General features: G+C 44.6%; 1 protein-coding gene across 2 annotated transcripts in view; it reads right to left on the bottom strand.

Moving 5' to 3' along the window:
* The window catches only part of Pex5l (peroxisomal biogenesis factor 5 like), a 143722-nt gene that overhangs the window by 37740 nt on the left and 80695 nt on the right, over nt 1-25287 (bottom strand). For both annotated transcript variants that reach the window (XM_050138377.1, XM_050138378.1), the window contains 2 exons: nt 24971-25067; nt 13172-13267 (listed from right to left, as the gene is read on the bottom strand). In XM_050138377.1, coding sequence (XP_049994334.1) covers nt 13172-13267; nt 24971-25067 — 193 coding nt within the window. The remainder of the gene's footprint in view (nt 1-13171; nt 13268-24970; nt 25068-25287) is intronic.

Below are 25287 nucleotides of genomic sequence, written 5' to 3'. Positions count from 1 at the left end.
AATTGGTCTTTTAAAACCAGATCAGGTTTCCCTGCTGGCCAGAGGCTCCTCTTGCAAAATTCCCTCGTTCTGTTTCCTGGCTCCTGCCAGGGGCCAAGATCCCTCTCACCCCTCAGACGGGTCTTCAGGAAAAGAACCAGGTTCCCTGTTTGCCCGGGACCTCGCCAACCAAAGGCCTACCTCTTTGATTTAATTGTCCTGGGGCGATCTGCTCTTGGTGTTGCCCTGGTCCCTGTCGCCTGCGTTGTCTGCCACTGTGTCAGTACCCGCCGGTCCCGGCCGCTGCGCCAGCTACGTCGCCTGCCGTGCGCGTCCGGTTCCCGGCCCTGGTGTTTTAATAGTTACAAAAAGCAACCTCACTATTAGAGAGGAATTGAAACAACGGAAAGTGGGGAAACGCTTGACGGAACGCAGGAATATGTCAGACACTGCGATGAGTAAGAGTTCTATTTTTTTTTTGAGCAATGAAGTCAACAATCAGCAGAGTGAAAAGGCAGTCTGCAAGATGGAAGGAAATATTTGCAAAGAATATCCTTTATAAGGAATGGTATCTAGAACATCTGAGGAACTCTTAAAAACCCAACAGCCAACAAAAGCAACAAACCCTCAACTATCTCAGATAAAACTGGCAATATCTTGGAATTAGATGGCAAGGCCTTATTGCTGAAGATGCCACCCATTTTGGTTGTAGGACATGAGAAAGCCAAACTGGAATTGAGCTGAAGCTTCACCCCTGCTATTTAGCTTTCATAGTGATGGAGGAGTCTATGCTGGGCACTGGGAGAGCATTGTTACAGTCTGAGTCCCCTGTGTGTTAGGTGTGCTTTTGACATCCCAGGCAAGATGTGTCTTTACTGTTACGGAGATATAAGAATGTTTTCTGACTGGATTTGATGTTCGCTCCACTGGAGCTAATACACACCTGGACAAAAGATAGTTGTTGGGAGGTCATGAACCCTAGTGGGGAAGCTGCTGCTGTTGTGTTGCTGAACGGACCTGGTGTGTCTGTCATCTGCCTTCTCAATATTTGTGTTTATGCCCATAGGTGAGTGCTGCTGGCAACTTTGGCCAGAGAAGCTTCTTTTTGTGGAAGTGGAAGGTGGTGCTCTCAATAAGTGACCATCAAGTGCTTATCCCAATAGGACACCTATACTGCCCATTCCACAGAACAAGGGACATGGCAGAAGAGGGACTGGGAAGCAAGTACGATGCACAGGAAGGAGAGGAGCGTTGTGGAATGCTGTCTTCCAGGAATGCCATCGCTGTCACACTCCTGAGCTCTTAGCCTGTCAACGTTCTTTCACAGAAGGTGAGACTCATGAAGCCCCACCTTTTCCTGATGATGTGTAGGTAATGTTAATGGATGTTGGCGGGAGGCATTTTCTGCTGTGGGTAGGGTAGCCCTGGGTAGCCTGCTCCTACTCCTGTAAGTAACCTCTCACTCATGATCCTATAAGAACACCAGTCAATGGGCCAGAGAAATGCATGAAAGTAGAGGAAGGTCTTGTTGGAAGGAAGGAAGGCTTCAGCAGAAGTGTGAGGAGAGAGGGTCATGGGGTAAGTAAGAGAAACACACTACACATGCATGAGGATATAATAGTGAAACACTGTTACACAATAATAGGCAATATATCTGGACAGGGACTTCTCAAAGGAAGAGACCCAAATCTTAGCCAACAAGTACATAAGAAGTGCTTAGTGTGACTAGCTGAAATCACCATGACACACCACCTCACACCTGTAAGCCTAGCAGCTCTCCATCGACCGCCCGCAGCAAGCACTGGCGAGGAGGCAGAAAAGGGAACCAGTGCGCAGTGCTTATGGGACACCAGGACAGCCGTCACGGAGGCCGTATGCAGGTTCCTCCAAACACTGAAAATTTGATTGTAGGACTCAGAAATCCCACTCCTGAGCACATACCGAAGGAATAAAGTCAGCATGTGGAGAAGGTACCTGTACCTTATGTCACCTGGAACAGCCAAGAAACAAAAATCACCGACTGCTTACTAAGTGATGAACTGCCGCAGAAGTGAGGTATGGTGCACAGTGGAACAGTATCCAGCCACAGAAGGGTTAAAATTCCTATCACTTGTGACTACGTGCATTGAATCAAAGGACATTCTGTTCAGCAGAGGAAGTCAGAGACAGGATAAATTGATGTTAATCTTAAACTTGATCTCACTTGATCCTCCTCATAAACCTAAAAGAACTGATCTTATTCTAGAAGCTGAGAGTGGATGGTGGTTGCCAGAGACCGTCGACAGGAGGAGAGAGAGGGGAGGAGAAAAGCTGGCCCGTGAGTGCGTTGTTACAGTTGGATAAGAGCTCAGATGCCCTATCACACATTGGGCGATTGCATGCCAGGGATTCACTGCACATTTCAAAAGGCCAACAGAAGCCTGTCATGTAAACAGATACATCGAACCTGTCAATAGTACACGATTGTAATGTGTTGAAATAACGCCATCTGACATATTAATTTTTATGTCATGTGTATGGTTGCTTTGCCTGTATGTATACATGTGTATAACATGTGTGCCTGGTACCCACAGAGGCTGGAAGTGGACCTCAGATTCCTTGGAACTGCAGTTAAAGATGGTTTTAAGCTGCCATGTGGGTGCTGAGATATGAACTCTGGTCCTCTGGAAGAGCAGCAAGTGCTCTTAACCACTGAGTCATCTCTACAGATCTAGTTAAAATGAATTTAATGTAAAGGAGAATCAAACAACATACTTAGTTGTCATTAATGCATTGTGTTTCTTTCTCTTTTGAAAGAGTCTTATGTAGCTCAGGCTGATCTCAAACACAATGAAGCTGAGGCTGACCTTGATCCTTTTACCTCCCAAGTACTGAGATTACACCATGGCTGTAATTATTATTGTATTTTTTAGATAATTAAAAAACTATTAAAATAGCCAATGAAAAATAATACTATTTTTTTAATGTCCAGAAATCAAGTTATGGATTAATTTTTAGTTTTTGTAAAACTTAGGATTGGTCCTTGTGAGGTCCAACAGACTTTCTGGAAGCAGAAGGGCTGGATGTACAAGGGGCATGCGGATCCTGGGCCAGGTCTACTTCTGCTTTGCCTTGCTGGATGGTCACACCATCTCCTCTGACAGTTATATTGATACTGAGAGCCTTGTGGTTTTAGGATGGGTTATATTGCCGAGCAATGAGGCAGAGCCTGGTGTGGAAGGCCAGTCTGTGGGGTGTGACCAAAACCAAAACATTCCCATGAAGGATGGTCTTTGACTAGTGGAGCAGTCTCTTCCAAGATGTTCTGGGCCCGGCTTGAGTAACCCTGGGACTCTAACCTGATGGACACAAGGAACCTGAGATCCTCTGTGCCGTCAAGTCCTATCTGCCAGATAGTGTGGACTTCTGCTACTCTGAAGAAACAAACCAGTCTGTCCGAGCAATTGCATCTCGGGTGAAGCCAGATTAACAACTCATGTTACCAGAATAACTGCACCTAAAAAAATCAGCTTCATTTCCCCCAGCGTCAGTCATTTGATCCCAACTACAAATCTGTCATGTCTATACTTGACTATATATATATTTAATATACTTTGTACCTAATGTAGTTCTTTTACTTACATGGGCATAATTTGTTCTAGCCTTGTTAATGATATCTGTGTAGTTTCCAGTTGAAAGCTGTGGGTATATTTTCTAGAATATATTTAAGCAGATGCACAGTTATTAAAATCAATTCATTTACTCTTAATTGGATAAACTGGGTTAACACAAAACCTAATTTAATTTACTGATGAGAAAGCTGAGGCCCCATGAGGTACAGATGAAGTTACGAACACCATGTCCTGTTGGAGATGTTCCCAGGTACGTTATTGTGCTCTGTGCTTTTCCTCACATAAGTTTAACACATGATTCCTAGGCATAGAGCAGGCACAAATGGTTTAAACTATCTCTCTTCCCTTCTCCATTTTTTTTTGTGCGTATGCAAGCATGTTTGCATGTGTGTAGGCACAATTGGGTGTGTGTGCATGTGGAGGGTTGAGGTTATGTTGAGAATTACCCTCTAATTGTTCCCACCTTTTTCTATGAGGCAGGGTCTATTAATCGAGCTCAGAACTTGCTAGTCAGCTTGCTCTGAGGCTGGAATTACAGGCAAGCTGTCACACCTACCCAGTGTTATTTTGGGGGTGGGCATTTCTGGGGATCTAAACTCCAATCCTCATGCTTGCTCTGCAAGAGCTTACCTGCTGGGGTTGGTCATCACTCTAGCCTGGTTTAAACTAGTTCTAACCTCTAGTCTCCCTGGTGTCTGGAGATGGGAAGGAATAAAAGTTATCTTGTTAGTTCCTTCAAAGAGAGAGCCATCTTAGTATGCGACCTCAGACAAGTCTGCCTTCCCATAGTCACCCTGCTGTATGCTCGCTTGTGAAGTCAATATTTGCCGATGAGCTCACGTCTGGAAGGCGGAGCCTGAGACAGATTTGACGTTCAGGGAATTTTCCAAACTGCTTTTTGATCTGCGGTGAGTCTAGTAAATCAGTCTTTGGGACACTGAGGTTCAGTTAGCGCAGGCTAAAGACTTTTTATGATAGTGTTTTACAGAGGGTATCGGGGGCAACGGGAGAACGTGGGTCTGTGGGATGTGCCCCTTACCCGCGACCTTCAAGGGTAGAACAAGGCCAGCCTATCTCTCCCCCTTTCAGGTGAGCGAATATGCATGGATTTGGTGATGCTTTTATGCATTCATCTGAGACACAGGTCCCTCCTTGTCACACTCATTTCTTTTTAGAAATCAAAATCTTGTATGAAACGGAAGGAAATCTAATTAGCGCACAAGTCAAGGAACTTTAGCCACCTCCCTATGATGCTCATGTGCTCTGACCTGATGTGGGCAGCATTACACTACCAGGATGAGCTAAGTCTTAGGAAATCTGTCTGGTAAACAGTTAAGTTCAAGGTTCTCAAATAGTTAACTTCTCAAAGGATGTCTTCATATACCTTCAGAAGGTCTTTCCTGGATATTGACTCTAAGTCTGAAGGACTTAAGGAGTGTTTAATCCACTAATCCCTTCCAGCTGCTTTAAAGAGGCAATGCCCTCAGAGGAAGCACAGGGAAACCTGAGAGGGTGCCTCAGGCACCTTGGAGCCGGGAAGGGGGGGGGGCATCTGAGTCAGCAGCTTCTTACACAATCATAGACTAATAAAAGCCCAGGGGCGTTCTCCAGTTCTGTTCAACTGTCTACTGCTTCAGAGGCCTCTTAGTTCACACACAGTAAGCAGCTTCCAGTAAAATACGGTTCCTGGGAAGCTTTTTTATCCTTAAATCATTGAAGCTGGGTTTAGCGGCTATGCTGTTTTGAATAAGGCTCTCTGAAGCAAGCCTAAAGAGACAAAGGGTCAAATTCTTGTTTCTCTCTCTCTCTCTCTCTCTCTCTCTCTCTCTCTCTCTCTCTCTCTCTCTCTCTCTCTCTCTCTCTCTCTGTGTGTGTGTGAATGTGCACATGTTTACAGGTGCATGTGTGGACATGTATATGCATGCATGCACATGTGTGTATAAGTTAGAGAATAGCCTTAGGTTATCATTCCTCAGGCACCATTTAACTATTTTTTTCTCTGGTGTCTAATTAAATTAATTAATTGAATTTTCGGTCTCTCATTGGCCTGTAGCACTCTAGGTAAGTTAGCTGGCTGACAGTGAATCTGGACTCGGATCCTGATTCTACCCTACCTACCTCCAGCACTGGGACTAAAATCCTGTGTCACTGCATCAGGATTAGAACTCAGGGCTTCACGTCTGTGAGGAAAGTGCATTACTGGTCATATCATCCCAGCACTCAGCCTTCCGTAGAAATGGCACCACTCACGGTGGACCTTATGAACAGCTACGCAGCTCTAGAGGCCAGGAGGTTCATGATGACACGGCAGCTCCTTTGGGGTCTTGTATAGGGCACTGGTGACATAATGAAGTGTCAAGTCTTCCTGCCCTAGCTACCTCCCAAAGGCCTCTCTTCCTGATACCAGCCCAAGGAGGAATTAGGTTTGAACACACATACACATTCACCTCAGGGTAGCTACCTGGGAGTTAGCATTAACTCTTTCACTGCCTGTGTTTTTATAATTCTGCGTGTGGTACCATTTTTCAATTCTGTATAGGGTGCTGGCTGGAGCTTTAGCCTGAAATTGAAGTTACCCTGAGGGCATGTCCTTCGTGACAGACACAGAACTGCAGCAGTAAAAGTGGGTGTCCGATCCAGACCCAGATGACGGGACAAATGCCAGGTGGCCACACAAAGGTCTGTGCTCTCTCTTGGGAATCACCCAGGTCAAGGGGAAACCAGGTGAGAGATGAGAGGATAGTTAGAAGAGTCCCAATCCAGAAGGGAAGAAGACATCGCTTCTGTGCTAGGCATACCCTGCCATCTTCAGTACTGAAATGAGTCAGGGATGGAAAAGGGGAGAAAGAGATACACCAGGCCAGGCCAGGCCAGGCAGGGGACTGCAGGAAGCAGGGTGACCCCATGGATGGCTGCTGTTTCCTACATCATCCCAGGGCTTGACTGTTTGAACAAACCTTTGCCATGCCTCATCGTTTCTGAGGAGCAGGAACTTGGGAGTAGCTACCTGGAAGGTTCTGGCTCAGGATGTCTCATGAATCTGGGATTAAGCCGTTGACTGGGGCCACAATCATTCAAGTCTCCAAGGATCTGGAGAACCTACTCGCAAGATCTACCTCTGTGGCATGGGTAGGAGCCCTAGCCCCTGGCTGGCTGTTGGCAGAGTTGTAGCGTCTCACTATGTGGGCTAATGTAGTGAAGTGGCCACTGGGTTTCTCACAGATCGAGTTCTTGGAGAGAAAGTAGGGAGGAGGTCATGGTTTGCTCTGTTGGGGAATATTATTTTCAGGTGTGTGACTTTTGTTTACGCTGCATTTATTTAACTCTGTGAAGCTGTGTTACCGTGCCTGCCTGAAATACCAGATGGTCCTAATAAAGAGTTGAACGGCCAATAGCAAGGCAGGAGCAAGGATAGGTGGGGCTGGTGGGCAGAGAGGATAAGCAGAAGGAGACAGGAGAGCAAGAAAGGAACCAATGAGAACAAGGAGAGGAAGACATCAGGGCCCAGTCACCCAGCTACACAGCCAGCCATGGAGTAAGAAGTAAAGAAAGGTATACAGAAATAGAAAAAGACAAAGCTCAGAGGCAAAAGGAAGTTGGGATAATTTAAGAAAGGCGGCTAGAAACAAGCCAAGCTAAGGTCGGGTATTCATAACTAAGAATAAGCCTCCGTGTATAATTTATTTGAGAGCTGGGTGGTGGGCCCCTCAAAAAGCCAAAAGAGTAAAAACATACAACAGTGTTCCATGATGTGCGCTTCAAGGTCATGTCTACAGTTTCTACAATTTTAGAAGTGAGTCACTGAGTCTGTTCACCCTGAAGAGGAATTAAGTGACACATTTAAAGAGCCATGGACATCCCAAATAGCCATAAGCATCTAAGAGATGCTCCAAGAGAACAGGATTATGGGGCTGGAGGAGTTTAGGGGTCTAGAATGCCAATGGTAGAATGCATTGTTCTGAACTCATTAGCCAAATGAGTTTCGGATGTCACTGGCTGCCCCAGCCTCTAATAGCATCCTTTCCCTTGCCTGGACATCATTTTCCCTTATTCACATATTTTATTATTTCTTTTCAAAATCTTCCAAGGGTCTGCAACAACATGATGGAAATATGTAAACTATACATAGCAATGACATTTGAGCTCTGTGGAACATGTCCTAATTCCAGGGACAAAACTTTCTGTGACTTAGAATTTGGGATCTGTCATAAGCTCTCTAGATAAGAGGAGACACCGAAACTATGAGAGGGACAGGCTGTGGATTTGCTCGCTTATTGATGAGCATAGCATGTGTGGGCCCCAATTCTCCCTAGATTCTGAGGTGTGGTCAGGTCAAGGCTGGTGTGGGCATGGCTGTGTGAATAGCTGGGATGTAGGGTAAGCCAGCCTGGACTAGCTTTAACCCATACAGACCCTGTTCCTCCCTAAGGGCAGGGATGGCCCTGCTCAATTTCCTGGTGCTTCTGCCCACATTTAAACATGTTTAATGAATTTGTTTCTCCTCCAAATGATTCTCAGAGTGGAAGAGGCACCTAACTAGCTAAGCACAACACCAGATGTTGTCCGGCTCTCTCCCTGCCTGCCGATGATGACGATGATGACGAAGGAGGTATTTTTGGTTCCCTGCTGAGGAGTGCTGGCTGCCCAGGTGACCTTCGCTCTCCTACACAGGTGCAGAGGGATTCTCTCCAGGGACCTCTGCTCCTAGGAGGCTGCTTCAGGCCTTCCAGAGCCCCTGGGGCAACTTCTCTGCAGCTAACAGCAGTGACGAGAATGGCTGTGCAGAAATCCAGAAGGGAGTGTGGAGGCCTCTTTCTTTCACAAAGTGGAAGATGCATATTTTTTTAAAGCCCAGAAGAAAAATACCAGCTCTTTGTTTGAAAATTATTATACTTTGGATAGAAGTGAATTTGCGTTTTTCTTTTTTTCTTCAGGAGAATGTAAGAGATGGAGGGCGAAAAGTCTCCCCCATAAGAAGCATTGCCAGAAGGAGTAGTTCAAGGTGACCTCAAACAGTGCTAGCTGTTCAATATTAACAGGTTTCTAGGTCATTTACATAGGCAATAAATGTGTGCCTGCTTTTCAGAGTGTTTTTTTTTTCTCTAGTAATAGGGCATTTTATCTTAAAAATGAGCTAAATCACAGGTTTAAGTCTTGGTACAAGGAGAAGTGAGTTTATCCAATGCAAATATAAAATATGCCCAGTGCTATATCATGGAGTGATTGGTCGGCACTTCCAGTGCTATTGTACATGTGTCACCTATATGAAGGTAGAGACAACCACAGTGGACAATACATCACAGTCCTTCAGTGGCCACGAGTCACGGAAGAATGATGTCAAAACGAAGCTACACTTAGAGTAGAAGGTTGTTTGACACTTTATATCTAACTGGAAAGGGACAGAAAGAAGTATACCCACAACCAACACCCAACCAGCCCTTCACTCAGCATAAGTAAGGACCAGGAATTGTTCCAGAAGATATTGGGAAACTGTACTCTAGTTTATTTTCTGATGCTGTGATAAACAAAACGACTAAAATGCTATAGAAAGAGGGGGGTTTATTTCATCTTTTGATTCTAAGTGACCAGTCCGTCACTGTGGGAAGTCAGGGCAGGAACTCAAGGCTGGAGCTTGAAGCAGAAACCAAAGGGCAGGACTGGTTGCTGGTTTGCTTCTTGGCTCATGCTCAGTTAGCTTTCATATCCTACACAGACTCACCTGCCTAGGGATGGTACTGCCCACAGTGGGCTAGGCCCTGTCATGCCAACCACCAATCAAGACAATCTCTTATAGATATGACCATAGGCCAACCTCATCTGGACAAGTCTTCAATTGAGGTTCCCTGTGCCTAGGTGACTCTAGGTTGCATCAAGTTGACAATGAAGAACGTCACAAGTATGGATACAAGTCAATGGGGCAGCACTGAGCATAGTTTCTATTTCACGTAGACACGACCAGGAGAAAGCTCGCTCTCTCTCTCTCTCTCTCTCTCTCTCTCTCTCTCTCTCTCTCTCTCTCTCATGGAAGGCACACTTTTAAGTTAAAAGATATGTGGCAGTCAAAATTATACAGGACAGACCCAGTGATGAATAAGAGGCAGGGATTATCCCCGGTGATGCAACAGTTAATGGGATCTGCATGGCTAATCTGGGGGACTGCCACCTTGGCTACAGTGAGAATAACATGAAGGACCCCACTGCATGAGGACCTGGGAGAAGAATGTGCCCACAGAAAAAGAAGGTTGAAGTATGGGTAATGAGTTTGGTGTGTTTGAGCTCAGGGATGGGACAGAAGGCAGACGATAGACGGGATGCAGGAGGCGAAGAACCAGGTAGAGAGGAACCGGGTGGAGAGCAATCAGGTGGAGGCAGACCAGGTTGAAAGGCATTGAGTTTCTTTCTTAATTATGTGTATGCGTGTGTGTCTGTGTGGGAGCTGTGTTTAGACAAGTGCAGGTGCTCGTGGAGGCCAGAAGAGGGCATCAAATCCCCTGGAGCTGGAGTTATAGGCAGTTGTGAGCTAGCGAATGTGGGTGCTAGAAACTGAACTTGGGTTCTCTACAAGCGCGGTACATGGTCTTAACTACTGACCCACATATTCTTTTCATCTGGATCTTACTTGTATTTAGAACTGCCTTTTCAAAAACAATCAGCAGCACTACTTTTTCTTTTATATATTTTGCTTTACCTTTTATTTTTGACAATCTCATACCCATGTAAAAGGGCTGTGATCATATTTTCATCCCCCATTAGGCTCTCTAACCTCTCCCAGTCTAGTATAACTCATTCACAATTAGTCTTTCAGGAAACCTTTTCTCTTGAGACTGGATCTTATATAGTCTCCAGTGTGCAATGTAGTTGAGGAGGATCTTGAACCCTGGATTCTCCTGCCTCTACCTCCTGAGTACTAAAATTATGGGTATATCAGCATTTGGTTTATGCAGTACTGGAAATAGAGCCCAGGGCCTCCTGAATGTAAGGTAGACACAGCTTATCAACTGATATACTCAGTTTCCTTTAAGAATCTTACATCTGGGGCTAGTGAGATGACTCAGTGGGTAAAGGCACCTGCCATCAAACCTGATGACCTGAGTTCAATCCCAGGTCCCACATGGTGGAAGGAGAGAAATAAATGACTCTGGCAAGCTGTCCTATGACCTTTGCATTTGCACGTGCATGCACACACACTAAATAAAAATGTGACTCACAATCTTAATCTCACTGTCAGACTCTCTCTGGTTAGCAATAGGACAGGCTAGAAAATGCAGATAAGACAACAGAATAAAGTGATTTACTCCCAAGTGCCGCCACCCAAGGATAAATACTGTGAACATTTTGGCGCACAAGCTCTGCTGCACTCTGGGTATTCCTCCAAGATTTGTGTGCTAAACTCCCTCCCAAGGTGACAGATTTAGGAGAAGGGGAGTCTCTGAAGGGATGAGGTGGTGTTTTCTGCCACAAATATAGAGAATACTCTAAGAAAGGGTGACGTGTGGAATTGAAAAGTTCACAGATGCATAAAGTCTTAGAGGCACGATTTACCTCTTAGCGTAAACACTCCCCCTTTTATCTCTACAAGATTCATCCCTCTGGTACCCACTCTCCCTAAGAAGGCTTCTCAGCACCAGACTAGAGAAAGTTGCTCACTTTTCTGACTAACTGGGGATCTGGTCCCTAACACTCTTTCCATTTTAAGGCATTAACGTTTTGGGTTTTGGAATGGGAGAAATCCAAGCCCCATCTCATAGATAGCATGAAACTGTAGCAGAAGGTCCTCTGCCGCCTGCTGTGCTCATGCAGATGTTTAAGGCTGGAGTCTTTGTCTTTAGCCCCTAGTTCAGCAGCCAGTACTTGTAGGCAGCCAGGAACAAATGTTAAATGAATATCTACTACAGTAACCTAGAGACTCCTGAGATCTGTGATTCAGAACTGCGGAGGTTGGGCACCGAGGTCTAGACTGGTTATGGGCATGATGCAGTCCTGCAGATGTGAGGGGTGCACTGGAACCAAGGACCCAGGAAAGACAGAGAAAGTAGAAAATAGGAGACACAGCTTGGTGGGATGAGGTGGGGATCGTTGAGAGATGGATGGAAATGAGGGAAGTCGGCACCAGGCAGCATGGAAATTATTATCTGTTGCGTCATTTCATTAGAAGAAAGAGCCTGGTAATAATTAGTAGCTTTCAAGATAGAAATGGGTTTTCTTGAAAAAGAGGGCGCTTGCCCCTAATTGTATTTGTCCAGGTAGAAACAGGAGTAATTTGTCAAGAGTTTAAAAAAAAATGTTTTTCTCGTAGGATAGAAGAGGTTTTAAATTATGACCCAAACTCAGATTCATTTCAATGAATATGTACCTAGGTACATTTTCCTTGTCAATCAGTTCCACCATGGAGTCTTTTGGGTTTAAATTCATTATCTTTCTCATTATAACAGACCAAATGCTAATGCCTTTTGTGACCCAAGATTCTATGAGTCTAAATAGCAGTCTGAGAGGCTACTGCTGTGTGCCACACACAGCAGGAGCTCACTAGATAGATTTAAATGACCTCTTGAAACTGAAAAGCTTACATTTCAGGTAATTTCAGCTACAGGCTCCATGCATTTGAGCAACCTGATTGAACTCAGCTAGTCTTGACTAACTACATCAGTGGCTCCTGCTCAGAGCACTAAAATATTCATTAACTTTTTTTTTTTTAAATTAGAGAAGTCGAAAATTAAGGAGGGAATTTGAGCGTTTTTGGCGTGGGGAGATAAAAGTGTGCTCTTACTGGGTTTCTGAATGCTATGAATCATGGCTGAGATGATTTCCCAGAACAGAACCTGGTTAACATTAAATTGCAAATAGGATTTCCCCGCACCCTGAGTACAGAGTTACTGGAAGACCACCCTTAACATAATCACTTCATCTGAATTCTAGGGGTGAGAAGGCTATGTAAGTGAGGCATATTCCAAGAGCGCCTGCGGTTCTCAAGATTGAAATCACCAGTGGCAACAGAGGTATTAACAGGATCATGCTTGAGTCTGTGAAAAAGCTCCTTTTTCAAACAGCAGTCTATGGAAGCGCTGATAATCACCCAACATCCGCGAGCCACCCGGCCAGTCCTGCCGGGAGGGAAACAGGTAAAAGAACCTGCAAGAACTGCTTTGCATTCCTTGGGTCTTCCATCTCTCCCCCCTCCCTTCCTACTAGAAAACTAAATTAGACATTGTTGTTCAAATAAAGGTGTTTTTTTTTTTTAACTCATTAACAATATTTGGACACTTAGTACTAAGAATTAACAGTGCTGGGTAAGATGGGTTATCACTTAGATAAATCCATGGAACCTAGGCTAGCCTCAGAGTGCTTTCTGATCTAGGCTTCAGACTCACATCGCCAACTGATCACAGACAGTAGAAGAGCAGACGCCTCCTGTCATCCTGGTGGGGAATCAAAGGCTCCCTGGCCAGACTCTCATCTCAACAACTGTCCTCATGTTTTTCTCACGCCCGCAGTTCCGTTTCACCTGCACGTCTCTGTGGTTTGAACTTTCTTGGATGCCACCCTCAGACCCTGCAATGGAGACTTCGTGGTTTCAGGGTTACCTCTACTGCGGCTTTCGCTCTTTCAAACTCCTCTTCTAAGGAATGGTTCCTGGAGAGCAGAGCGCTGCCCCAGCGATGCTCTTTGGTGAGCCGAGCCTGAAATAAACCAGACAGGTGATGTATTATTGGCATCATGTGCCGCAAAAACAGAAGTAGTTTTCTTTTTCTCACCTTGCTTCCCTAGAGTTCCAAAGGATTTCATGTGTATGTGCACACTTGGGTTAGTGTGTGTGTGTCTGTATATGTGTTTTTGTGTGTGCATGTGAGGACATAGGTCCACCTGTAGTATCATTCCTTATTATCCATTTTATTGTCTGAGACAGACTCTCTTACTGGGATCTCGGGCTCTCTTAGACTACTCTTTCTGGCCAGCGATCTCCCAGAAAGCTCCTTTCTCATCATCCCCAGTGCTGAGATTACAAGTGTGCACCACCAGGCCTGACTTTTCACAAGAGTGCTGGGGACTGAACTCAGACAGCAATTTACTGACTGAACAATTTCCTTCGTGCCTTGAAAAGTGTTTTCAAAGTATTTTTTTCAGGCATGAGGTCTTATGATGTTGGATGGTGTCAAATGTGTGTGTGTCTGTATATGGATTCTTTGTGCAATAGTCTCAGGCCCGGTGTGAACTTTGAGCCACTGTGGGAGAGAACAGCTTCCTAATCACTGTCCAGAAGGCTGAAAAGAAATCCAGTACTTTTTATGCAAACCAAGCTGGAATTGCTTGATTTCTTTCTACTATACTAGAGATTTTTCTAGCAAGTCTGCTTGACTCTGTATGAGTGTTCTAGGGCAGCCAAACGTGTGTTTTCACAAGGTTTAACACAGAAATCTAGACACTCAATGTTCTGCAGGCCAGTAGTTCATGGCCACAGTGGCGGCCAACTTGCTCTCTCTGCATGCTCTGGGGAGGTCTGCTCCATACCCCTTTCTTGTACACAGGGGCTGCAGGTGGCTATGGTCACGGTATCCTCCCAGTCTTGTCCTTTCTGCTTTGCTCTTACAAGGTGCCTGGGACTGAAGTCAGGGTTTTTCCACACCACAGGAAATTTTGCTTCTCCCCAGATCACCCATCTAGCCCCGTCTTCCCTGTGCTCGGTGACAGTCACAGGTTTTAGGGCTGTGACAACTTAGCTTTTTTTGAAGACTCCATTCACTACTATTCTCCTATGACACTCGTGGAGCACAGTACATTTATAAACAAGGATACGCAAATACACATGCTGGGAAGATGTCTCAGAACGTAAAGAGTACACTGCTCTCTGAACATGTCGGACAATGAGGGCTGATGAGAAGCCAAGGACAATGGCATGGGGTTTTGTTCCTACTTCATGTTCTGGCTTTGTGGGAGCCTAGCCAGTTTGGATGTTCACCTTCCTAGACCTGGATGGAGGGGAAAGGACCTTGGACTTTTCACAGGGCAGGGAACCCTGACTGCTGTTCGGACTGGAGAGGGAGGGGGACAGGAGTAGGGGGAGGGGGAGAGGGGCGGGAGGAGGAGGAGGGAAATGGGAGGCTGGAAGGAGGCAGGAATTTTTTTTCTTTTCAATAAAGAAAATAAAATAAAATAAAAAAAAAGAGTACACTGCTCTTATAGAAAACTTGAATTTAATCCCCAGAATCCCTCACCAGGCAGTTCAGAACAGCTTGTACCACTCATTTCAGGGAGATTTGACACCTTTGACATCCTAAGTACCTGTACTCATGTGCACATGCAGGTATGTAAACAAACACACATACACACATACACACCATTAAAAATAAATGAATAACCCAGGCGGTGGTAACACATGTTTTTAATCCCAGAACATGGGAGGCAGAGGCACGTGGATCTTCATTTTGAGGTTATCTAGCCTGGTCTACAGAGCAAGTTCCAGGATAGCCAGGGTTACACAGAGAAACCTTGTCTAGAAAAATCAAAAGGAAAAAAGGAATAATATAATTAAAATATAAAAATGCAGGTGGTTTACAATTTTTTAAGATACTAGGCAGTTGGGATCGTGTTGCTTGGGAGAGAATCTAACAGTGAAGGCCACTTGGGCAGCTCACAGAAGGCTAAGTAGTCTTGTGTGTAACTTGGTGAATCACCTGACATTTTTGTCCTAACCAGCTTTGGGAGCGCTGCCCAGGACTGCCAACTCCTTCATCTTTCTGCTGGTCCCTTCCCTGACAAAACCTTTGTAATGTAGACACATAGCAAGAAATGAATGATTGATTTTATTTTTACAATATATTTATGTACTAGCAAGTAATTTGGGGGCTAGGGGTTGGTAGAATAATGATTCTTAAATATCCACACCACACAAAGAAGTCTACAAATTCAAGGCAACTCCTTAAAATTCCATTGACATCCAAATGTAAATATTTTAAAAATACTAAGTTGTATTGCACGAGGAAAGACCATGTCCTAATTTGCTTTTGGTTGCTGTGATAAAACACCGATTAAAACCAATTTGGGGAGGAGAGGGTTTGTTAGATCTTAGAGGTTTCAGGCCACCATCAGGAGATGCCAGGGTAGGAACTCAAGGCAGAAACCTGGAGGCAGGAATTGAAGCAGAGGCCATGGAGGAACACTTCTTTCTGGCTTGCTGTGTAAGTATATAAGAAAACACTGCTTTCTTATACAACCCAGGACCACCTGCCAAAGGATGGCACCACCCACAGTGGGCTGGATCCTTTGACATCAATCACTAATCTTGAACATGCTTCATGGGCTTGTCTACAAGCCAATCTGATGGAGGCAATTCCTCCGTGAGGGTCCCTCTTCTCAGATGACCAGTTTTGGAAACATAAGGAATGCCAATGAGTGACTAGCAAGAAAACGCAGCCCTGTTGAAAATGGCCAAAGACCATGAGGATATAGCTCCTGGAAGAAGAAATGTAAATTACCAACAGGCTTATAAAAAGTACTCGCCTCGATTAAACAGAGAGGAAATGATAATCAAAATCACAGTTGGCATCATCTCACGTGGGCTAGGCTGTTGCCCAAAGGGTCAAAGAATATTGGAAGAGATGGAGGAAAAAGCAGGCTCTTACGCACTATTGGTAGAAAGGTAGATTTATATTATTGTGAAAATAGCTTAGAGTGCCTGCAGAAAATCAAAACTAAACCTACCATGTGGTACCAAAGGAAATGAGACCATCACTGCGGCAATTTTAGGTGTTCTTTCCAAAATAAACCAAAGGGTATGAGGTAATGCGTATAGTAATCAGAAAAAGCCAACTTGCCACGCACATCTATTTAAAAACATTATATGTGATAAACACATACTTTTATTGGTCAAATAGGACATAATAATAAAGAGGTACATCATAAATGACCTATGAGTGGCATTAGAAAAAAAAAGCCCTGAGATTGTTGTCTGGGGCAGTGTTTAATCACCAGGGATTTTGCATGGTGCAACAGGCCCCATTTTGCTGGGAAGCTTGGTCTAACAGGAGTCTAACAGCATCCCTGGCCTCTCTATCTATTAATGTTTCAGCTGCATTATAAACCACAGGCTGTGAAGGGCACCACATGTCAGGAGCCCACGCTTCCAGGCCAGCTCGCCTTTCCCACCTAACACAGCAAGCACAGATGGAGCCTTGTGTGCAAATGACATTTGATTCTGATGGCACAAGCACTATGTAGGGATACTCCATTTCTCACAGCATTTGAAAGGCTTTAGGTTATTACTAAGATAAGTGTTATCTAACTTACCATTTTTAAATTTCTTGGCCCAAGGAAGCGTAAGTTAAATGTTATGGAGTATAAATAGCAGTTGATGTGGAATTGAAAATGTTGATCACTTTCTCATGCTTTAGTGCTGTACTGAAACAGGCTGGTTAAGAGCTGAGCCTAGGGGGCTGAGAAATAGCTCAATGGTTAAGAGCTCTTGTCGTCTTTTCAGAGGACCTGGGTTCAATTCCCAGCACCCACCTGATGGCTCATAGTGATCAATAACTCCAGTTCCAGGTTATCTGATATTCTCTTCTGACTTTCTTGGGCGGCGGGCACACATGTGACACATAGACACACATGTAGGCAAAACACTCAAATACACACACAAACAAATAGAAGGAGCTGAGCACCACACGCAGATGATAACACACACAGGTAAAATAGCCTTTCTTGAAGACAAGACATTAAAAAATATCTAATTTAGGAAAAACCTGTGACTTGGGAAAACAAATGGGCCTTGTGGACTGTTGGTATTGCTTGACAGTTTGATAGAGGTATGATAAACAACGGTTGAACCCATCAGTTTGGCTGCCAGTCATCTTTATAGCATAGCTTGGCCATTTGTCCTTCTCCAATACAAGGGAGCACAGAAATATCCAGAAGGACTTTTAAAATTCAGGTCGCTGTGCCCCGACCCCAGGGTCCCTGATTCAGTAAGTCTGGGGAGGAGTTTCAAATCTGCATCTCCACAAACCCCCAGGTGCCTCTGAGAGTGCCAGCTCCTCAGGACCACGAAGAGAATCCCTGATCCACATGCATACTGTGTGTATGTGGGTAAATCTCAAGTCCGTAAGCGTGTGTTAAGTGCGTATGGCATTTACTGTCAATTTGACACACTTGGAATCACCAGGTGTCTCAGTTACGCTTCTCTCTGTGCTAAAACACCATGACCAAAAAATAGCCTAGGGAGGAGAGGGTCTGTTTCATACTAAGAATCTCAGGTCACACTCCCCATTGCCGAGGGAAGTCGGGGCAGGAACTCGAGACAGGGACCTAGAGGCAGGAGCTGAAGCAGAAGCCAAGGAGGACCACTCCTTATTGTCTTGCTCTCCTTTGCTTGCTCAGTCTGCTTTCTCATACAAGGTAAAACCACCTGCCCAAGGGTGGCACAGCCTGCAGTGGCCTGGGTGCTCCCACGTCAATCATGAAGTAATCAAGAGAATACCCTACAGGTTTGCCTACAGGCAATATGATGGGAGCATTTTCCCAATTGAGATTTCTCTTCTCAGATAATTCTAGCTTATGTAAGCTAACAAAAAACAAAACAAGCAAACAAAAACAGCCAAGACATTTGGGAAGGAGAGTCTTACGGAGGAATTACCTGTATCAGGTTGGTCTGGGGGTCTCTGGGGAGATTATTTTGATAATGGTAAATGATGTAGAAGGACCCAGTCCGTTATGGGCAGCATCATCACCTCGGTAGGGGTATGGGAACAGCATGAGAGGAGAAAGTTAGCTGCCAGTAGGCATGTAGGTAAGGAAGGATGCATTCATTTTGTTCTCTCTGATCTTGACTCTGGATACAACGCGACTAGCTGCTTCAAGTTGCTGTTCTGACTTCCCTCAATGATGGACCACAACTGGGAATTGTAAACCAAGTAAATCTCTTTCTCCACAAGGTTGCTCGTTGTGGGATATTTTATCACAGCAGCAGAAATAAAATTAGAACATGCTCATGCTAGAAAGTAATACAATGACTGCGTGACCTTGGGTGCAGTGTGACGTGAAAGGCAAGCAGTCTAAAACCAATTCCTAGTTTATGACCTGTCACCTTAGACAAAGAGCTGGTGGATTCCTAAATTCTCATCTGCAGGGTCTATATTTAGTCAGAGTCCCTGTAAGAATTGAGTAGTATTGTTCACATAAACACAAATACATAATACATAGCAAATGTTCTGTCAAACCTGGCTTCTGTTATCATCTAGTTAGTGCATTCACTAACAGTTTTGTGTTCCAGCACTTTTGTGTGATAGTTAATGGAGACAGCATGGGTTCTCAGACCCTGTAAACATCAGACTCACGGAAATGATCAAAAGCTTTGGATTCTTAGTCAGTGGGCATTTGTCATGCAGCTTGCAAGCCCCAAAGGTGTGCATCGTGTGTAAGGGAACATTCCTTGCCTCAGAGTGGGGCAGAACATGGTCACTGTATCCATTCTGCCGTGAAATTCCATGCCAAACATCAAGGCGGGAAAGCGCTGATTTTGAAAAGAGACGGCCAGCGTATTCTCATACACATCAAGAAACAAGCACCGAAACCACCTAATCACGATCCAGAGAAAAGCTTGTGTGATTCTATTCTAATTGTCCTCAAGAGTCTACTTCTGTTGTTAAATCTTGTATTGTTTCCCCCTCTCGTTAGGGTCTCTGATTTACTCGCGATAAATACTTGTTGAGAATTCCCTCCTGTGCCGATTTCTCACGCTGAAAATGATGTTGCAGATTTCTGCCCTTCTTTCCCTCACCTCTTTGTTCTTCTCTCCCATTCTTTCTTCCTTCCTTCCCAGTGCTCATTTTTACGTGGCATCAAGAGGAAGAAGATTAGATACAACCCCTCAACTATCCCCCAATAGACAGAACAATGAGTATTTAAAGAGCATTGGATTGAATTATTATCCAGAGACAGAGGTCTAATGCTTCTTTGAGTACATGCCTAATCTATTTTATCAGTATGTATTCACTGTACAAAAGAGTGGGATTCATTCTGCTACTCAGGCACAGGCCACACTCATCCCAGCTGACTGCCCACCCCAAGCCAGCCCTGTCCCCAATCCAGAAGACTTTCAGGCTCAGGTCACACTCTTGCGGAATCTTAGCTGGAGATGTGTTACATTCATTTATGCTGTGGAATATTCGTTCAATGATGCAAAGATGTGTTGCATTCTTTTCTGTTGCATTTGTTTAACTCTGTGAAGCTGTGTTACTCTGCCTGATTGGTCTAATAAAGAGCTGAATGGCCAATAACTAGGCAGGAGAGAGACACAGATGGGGCTGGTGGGCAGAGACTAAATAGGAGGAGAAATCTAGAGAAGGGGAGGAGGGAAAAAAGGAAATGGGGAGGAAGATGTCAGGTGCTTGCCACCCAGCCACACAACCAGCCATGGAGTAGGAAGGAAAGAAAGGTATACAGAGTAAAGAAAAGTAAAATCCCAGAGGCAAAAGATATACAGGCTAATTTAAGAAAAGCTGGCTAGAAACAAGCCAAGCCAGGGCAGGACATTTACAGGTAAGAATAAGTCTCCGTATATTTATGTGGGGGCTGGGTGTGGGCCCCCAAAGAGTAACAAAACAAAACAAAACAAAACAACTATTCCACACCAATCAGAACAGTTGAGTGACCCTGCTGACTGAACTGCCCCACTTCCTAGATTCTGTTCCCCAAATCCCTACCCATACCCCATACCATCCCAACTTATCGCTGCCCTACTGCTGGGCCCTGCCCTCAACCCCGGTAGACATTCCCCTTTATACAAGTGTATAGTGTATGTTTTTAAAAGATTTTAATTTCAAGTGGTGTGTGTGCATGTGCATGATTGCAGGTGTCTATGGAGTCCAGAGGCCCACAGTTAGAGTTACAGGGTGTTGGGAACCAAACAGATCCTTTTCAAGAGCAATGCACACTTTTAACTGCTGAGCATCTCCTAAGTGCCTAAACCATCTGATCTCATTCCCTCCCCTACTGCTTGATCCTGTCTCTCACCACCCACCCACCACCAGCCTCCTTTCTCTTCTCAAAGAGTTCCCCGTCTCCTTTCAAATGTTTTTCCTTAAGTCTAGATTCTACACATAAGAGACGTGTCTTTCTGAGCCTGGCGTCTTTCTGAGCCTGGCTTATCTCACTTAACGTGATTTTCCTGAAAAGATCTATGGTCCCTTTCCTTAGTGGCTTGATGACACTCTCTGGTGTATGTGTGCCACATTTTCTCACTTGTGCTCTGGAGAGCCGGGGGAGTCCAGAACATGGCTACACTGACGAGTCATTCAATAACATGGGTGTGCAGGATCTCTGTGGTGTGACACTTGGATTCCTCTAAACAAATCTTATAACCTAACCCATGTGTCCCACTAACTGCCTCACTTATGGCTGTAAGGACAGCAGACACCCAAGTGTATCTGTTGAACTGAGTTGGGAGCCAACAGCTTTTCTAAAAATAAGGTGACGAATTGGGAGGAGAATTAGTTGTATGAAAATTCTAATTGTCTTACAAAGTTTCTATAAGAAAGTAACAGATATTCTTGAACATTGTTCAACTCGTGTTAACCTAACAGAATTAAATAGTAATTGAGCTTTGAGATAATAAGAGTAACAATGGCTTCTGAGTTCTTCAGGTGAGCAGCACATGGTGGCTGATACTAGGGGATCTTCTGGGGTTGGGAACAATGTTCACAGATTTTAACAGGTATAACTTAAATCCTGACTTTTTTTCTCCTTAGATATGCAACTTTTGGGAAACAACTTTTATTTTTTAATGTGAAATGAGATGCTATGAAAGCTGAAGTAAGCAGTGGGCATTGCAGGCTTTACTGAGAAACTCTGAAGGCAGTGATGACCCATGGCAAAGCTCTGTGTGGCTGGTGGGCATTGCAGGCTTTACTGAGAAACTCTGAAGGCAGTGATGATCCATGGCAAAGCTCTGTGTGGCTGGTGGGCATTGCAGGCTTTACTGAGAAACTCTGAAGGCAGTGATGACCCATGGCAAAGCTCTGTGTGGCTGGAGTGGTCAGTTGCCAGTCATGTGATGATGACCCGCATCTGGAGTGCCTGCTGCAGCTCATGCCAGTGAAGCTGAGGCTTGAGCCCCTGGTGGAGCCTCCAGTGTGTGAATAGGGAGGGAGCTGTCTGGACCACGTCTGCTGAAGAAGCTGAATTCTCTTCCTCTGCCTCACCCAGAGATACCGCACCCAGATGGGAAAAGGCAATTTTACAGCCTTTCCTTCTGCGTTTTATTCAGATCTTCAAATGCTTTAAAATAACTTTTCAAATCATATGATCTCTTTGAGCAGTTACATTTATGGAATGGCAATGATATAGTTTCTGCCAAGTGTCAAGAATCACTGTCCTTGAGTACACAGCAACCATGTAACTCACTGCGATGGCTCACTTCTCTGAGTTTTCTATTCAGGTCACCATTTGAGACTACACTATACTCTCTCTCTCTCTCTTTTCCACCTTGAAAAGAAAATGAGAAAACTAAGTTTTCATGTTATGCGTTCCCATTTTCTTTGTGATTTGTAAATGAGGTTTGTAAATAGCCCCCACCTGTTGAGTCACCAGCTGGGATGATTTAGGTTTTCCTGTGAGCCATCTGGGTGAGCCTGGAGTGGGTTCTGCTGAGTCAGATGGTCAGAGTGACTTGTGAGTTAGTCTTGATATGAAATATTGTTCTCTCTTCATTATAATCCCACTGTATCTACACACGGAGGCCAGGCAGTGGCGAGTAGCGTGTTCCTAACAGTACTGTGTGTGTACGCATGCGCACACACATAAGCGTGTACATGTGGTGACTAGGGGTCCACCTCAAGTGTCCTCCCTCAGGTGTCATCCCGCAGGTTCCACACGCCTTGTTCTTTGAGGCACATTCCTCTTTGGCCTGCTACTTGTCAGGCTGACTGAGCAGTGAGTCTCAGGCCTCCCCCCTCCTCCCATTTCGACCTTTCCTGTGCTGGGATTGTGAGTGTGTGCCATCACACCCAGTTTTTTTTCCACATGAAACTCAGGTCCTCATGTTTACAAAACAAGAGCTTTGATGAGCCATATCCCAGCAGTCTCCTCTTGCATCCATCCATCTATCTATCTATCTATCTATCTATCTATCTATCTATCTATCTATCTATCTATCATCTATATCATCTATCTATCATCTATATTATCTATCATCTATATCATCTATCTATCTATCTATCTATCTATCTATCTATCTATCTATCTATCTATCTAATCTCTAGCTTTGTTTCAATGACTCTGTGTTTCAGGTAGAGCAGCAAGCCTGTGAACATTTCCTAATTTGCTATGACTTGGAATCAAAACTAGAAGAGTATGATTTTTTTTAGACAAGTCTTATCCGTAAACATACAGGGTCTGACAATGTGACAGAGGAGTACTCAGTATCTCAGTATCTCCGAGATTCACCTGAATGGAGGACTCTCGGTATACATTGGAAGGTGTGTTTTGAAAGACAACATGGGGAAGCTGAAAACCATTGTCCAAAGTGCACCGTGTTGGCGTGGGGTAAATAGGACAGTGTGGTGGGGTGGAACTAGCAGGAGACTAGTAGTCATTGGGATAATAAGATAAATGCCTTGTGGGTTTCTATGACAACTGGGGGCCCCAACTGTTCCTCTGGTCCAGCTTGTTGTAGAGTGGCCCACCTGTGCCAAGTCTCTCCCTGCTTTGCCACTCTATTTCACCGTCCCACGGACGACAGCAGATGAAGCACGAAGCAAGCTCGCTTGTGCACTTAAGATGTGGCTTTTCTAATGGAGGCTGCCATTTTTCTCTTAAGAAGATACCTTTAAAATGAGCACCAAAAATTCATTTTTCATGCTGCGTTTGCAGTTCATTAATGTCTGTAAGATGATGTGTTCAGGACGAGAGTTGAACAGATATCTAGCTGTAGCCTGAGATCAGCCATGTCCTTTCTGCCAAGGGTGATGAATGTGTGAGGTGAATGGTGACTTAGGAAGTTCCCAGAGCCCCGCCCTTATCACTGGCCTTCTGAGTTCTTCTCTGTCCCACTTTCTAGTGTGAGTTCACAGATAACTTTCTTCATTTCTTGGTTTCCCTGTCTGTACAATGAGGTAAAGGCAGAGCTTGCCTTGCTCTGCCTTCCGTCAGAACATTTACATAGGAAACTTCCCACACCAGCTTATTTACATAGGAAACTCTGACAGCCAACAATAATACCCACTGCTGTCATAATTATCTTTTAGTTTTGAAATATCTATTTTATTTTTATTTATGTATAAATGTGCATGTGTGTAGGCGCCTGTAGGATCAGAAGAGGGAGCTCACTCCCTGAGAGCAGGTCCTACAGGATATGGTGAGCTGCCCAGCATGGGTCCTGGGAACTAAACTTAGGTCCTGTGCAAGCGCAGTGCATGCTCCTGCTGCTGAGTTAGCGCTCTGGCTCCAATTATCCCCTTATTTCACCTGAGATCTATATTCCCCGTGAGCCACAACCTGTGATGTGACAAATTTAAGAACCTTTCTTCTGCTCATTTTCTTCCATATTTAGTCTCACTGCAGTTGGACTGCAGAAGGCAGGGATACACACACACGGTTCTTAGAAGATCTTTGTGGTTGAAGGGTAAAGCCTTAAACGCAGAGACTGCCATTGCTTCTTTCGGAACCATAGGAGAGGTAAGCGGCCATAATGAAGCCTGCTGAGGAGCCCAGGGGCTAAGAGTGGACAGTTAGATAGGATTCACGGTCTACTTCTCCTGCTATTGAACCCTAGCAGCCATGGTTGACTTTACTGAGACTGACAGGCTCCCGTGAGAAATACCTTTATAATACAACTTAGAGTAACACACAGGATTACTGAGCATTAGATCACACACACACACACACACACACACACACACACACACACAGAGTCTCTATGGTTCTCTGTACTGGGCACTCATTATGGTTACCATTACTGCTGGTGCTGGAGTAATAGAATTCTTGGCATAAATTTATTTTAATGTGACAAAATACTGGGTATGGTCTCTTACTTTACAAGGCACAGATATGAATGAATACACAGGGTGTAATTTCCTCTTCTTTGTGTTCTGTTACATAAGTTGTGCTAATACTGGACTAGAACAGATTTTTGTATTGCCAAATAATGGGACAGTCAATGGCAGCACAAGGAAAATGTGCTAAGTACACAGTGAATTCATTAGCACGTTTTCCAGCCAAATACATGGGACTGTATACAGTTATTCTAAGCACCGAGACAGCTATGGGGTGAGAACACACTTTGCAATGCAAAGTTTGGAAAAACACTTCAAACTTTCTGTGCAGAATTTAAATGAAATATTTACGGTGCAGTTCCTGCTAGAGCAGACGGGTTTCCCAAGATTTGCTTTTGTTACCTGTGCCGGAGCCACAAGTTCCAACTCGGAAGCCAACTCGGAGTTGAGGGCACTCTTCCCAGAGCTCAGTTCTGGCTGAGATCTGTGTTCTGAGGACCTGCAATGAGACATTGAGGCCATTTGTGCACAGCAAGAACAAGCTCAGCCAGAAACCCATCAGGAACCAGGCTTTGGGGAGAACTCCAACAGAAGTAAAGTTTTGTAAGTTTCCTTCATAATTGCCACTTCCAGAATTTAAACAGCTACGGAGGTCTGCTAAATAAGTTTTTTTCCTCTCTCTCTCTCTCTCTCTCTCTCTCTCTCTCTCTCTCTCTCTC

This window comes from Alexandromys fortis, unplaced genomic scaffold, assembly GCF_014885135.2.
Source record: "Alexandromys fortis isolate MF-2015 unplaced genomic scaffold, M_Fortis_MF-2015_v1.1 scaffold_15, whole genome shotgun sequence".
NCBI classification, from domain to species: Eukaryota; Metazoa; Chordata; class Mammalia; order Rodentia; family Cricetidae; genus Alexandromys; species Alexandromys fortis.
The sequence above is the reverse complement of the archived record's forward strand: the minus strand, read 5'-3'. Positions and strand labels throughout refer to the sequence as shown.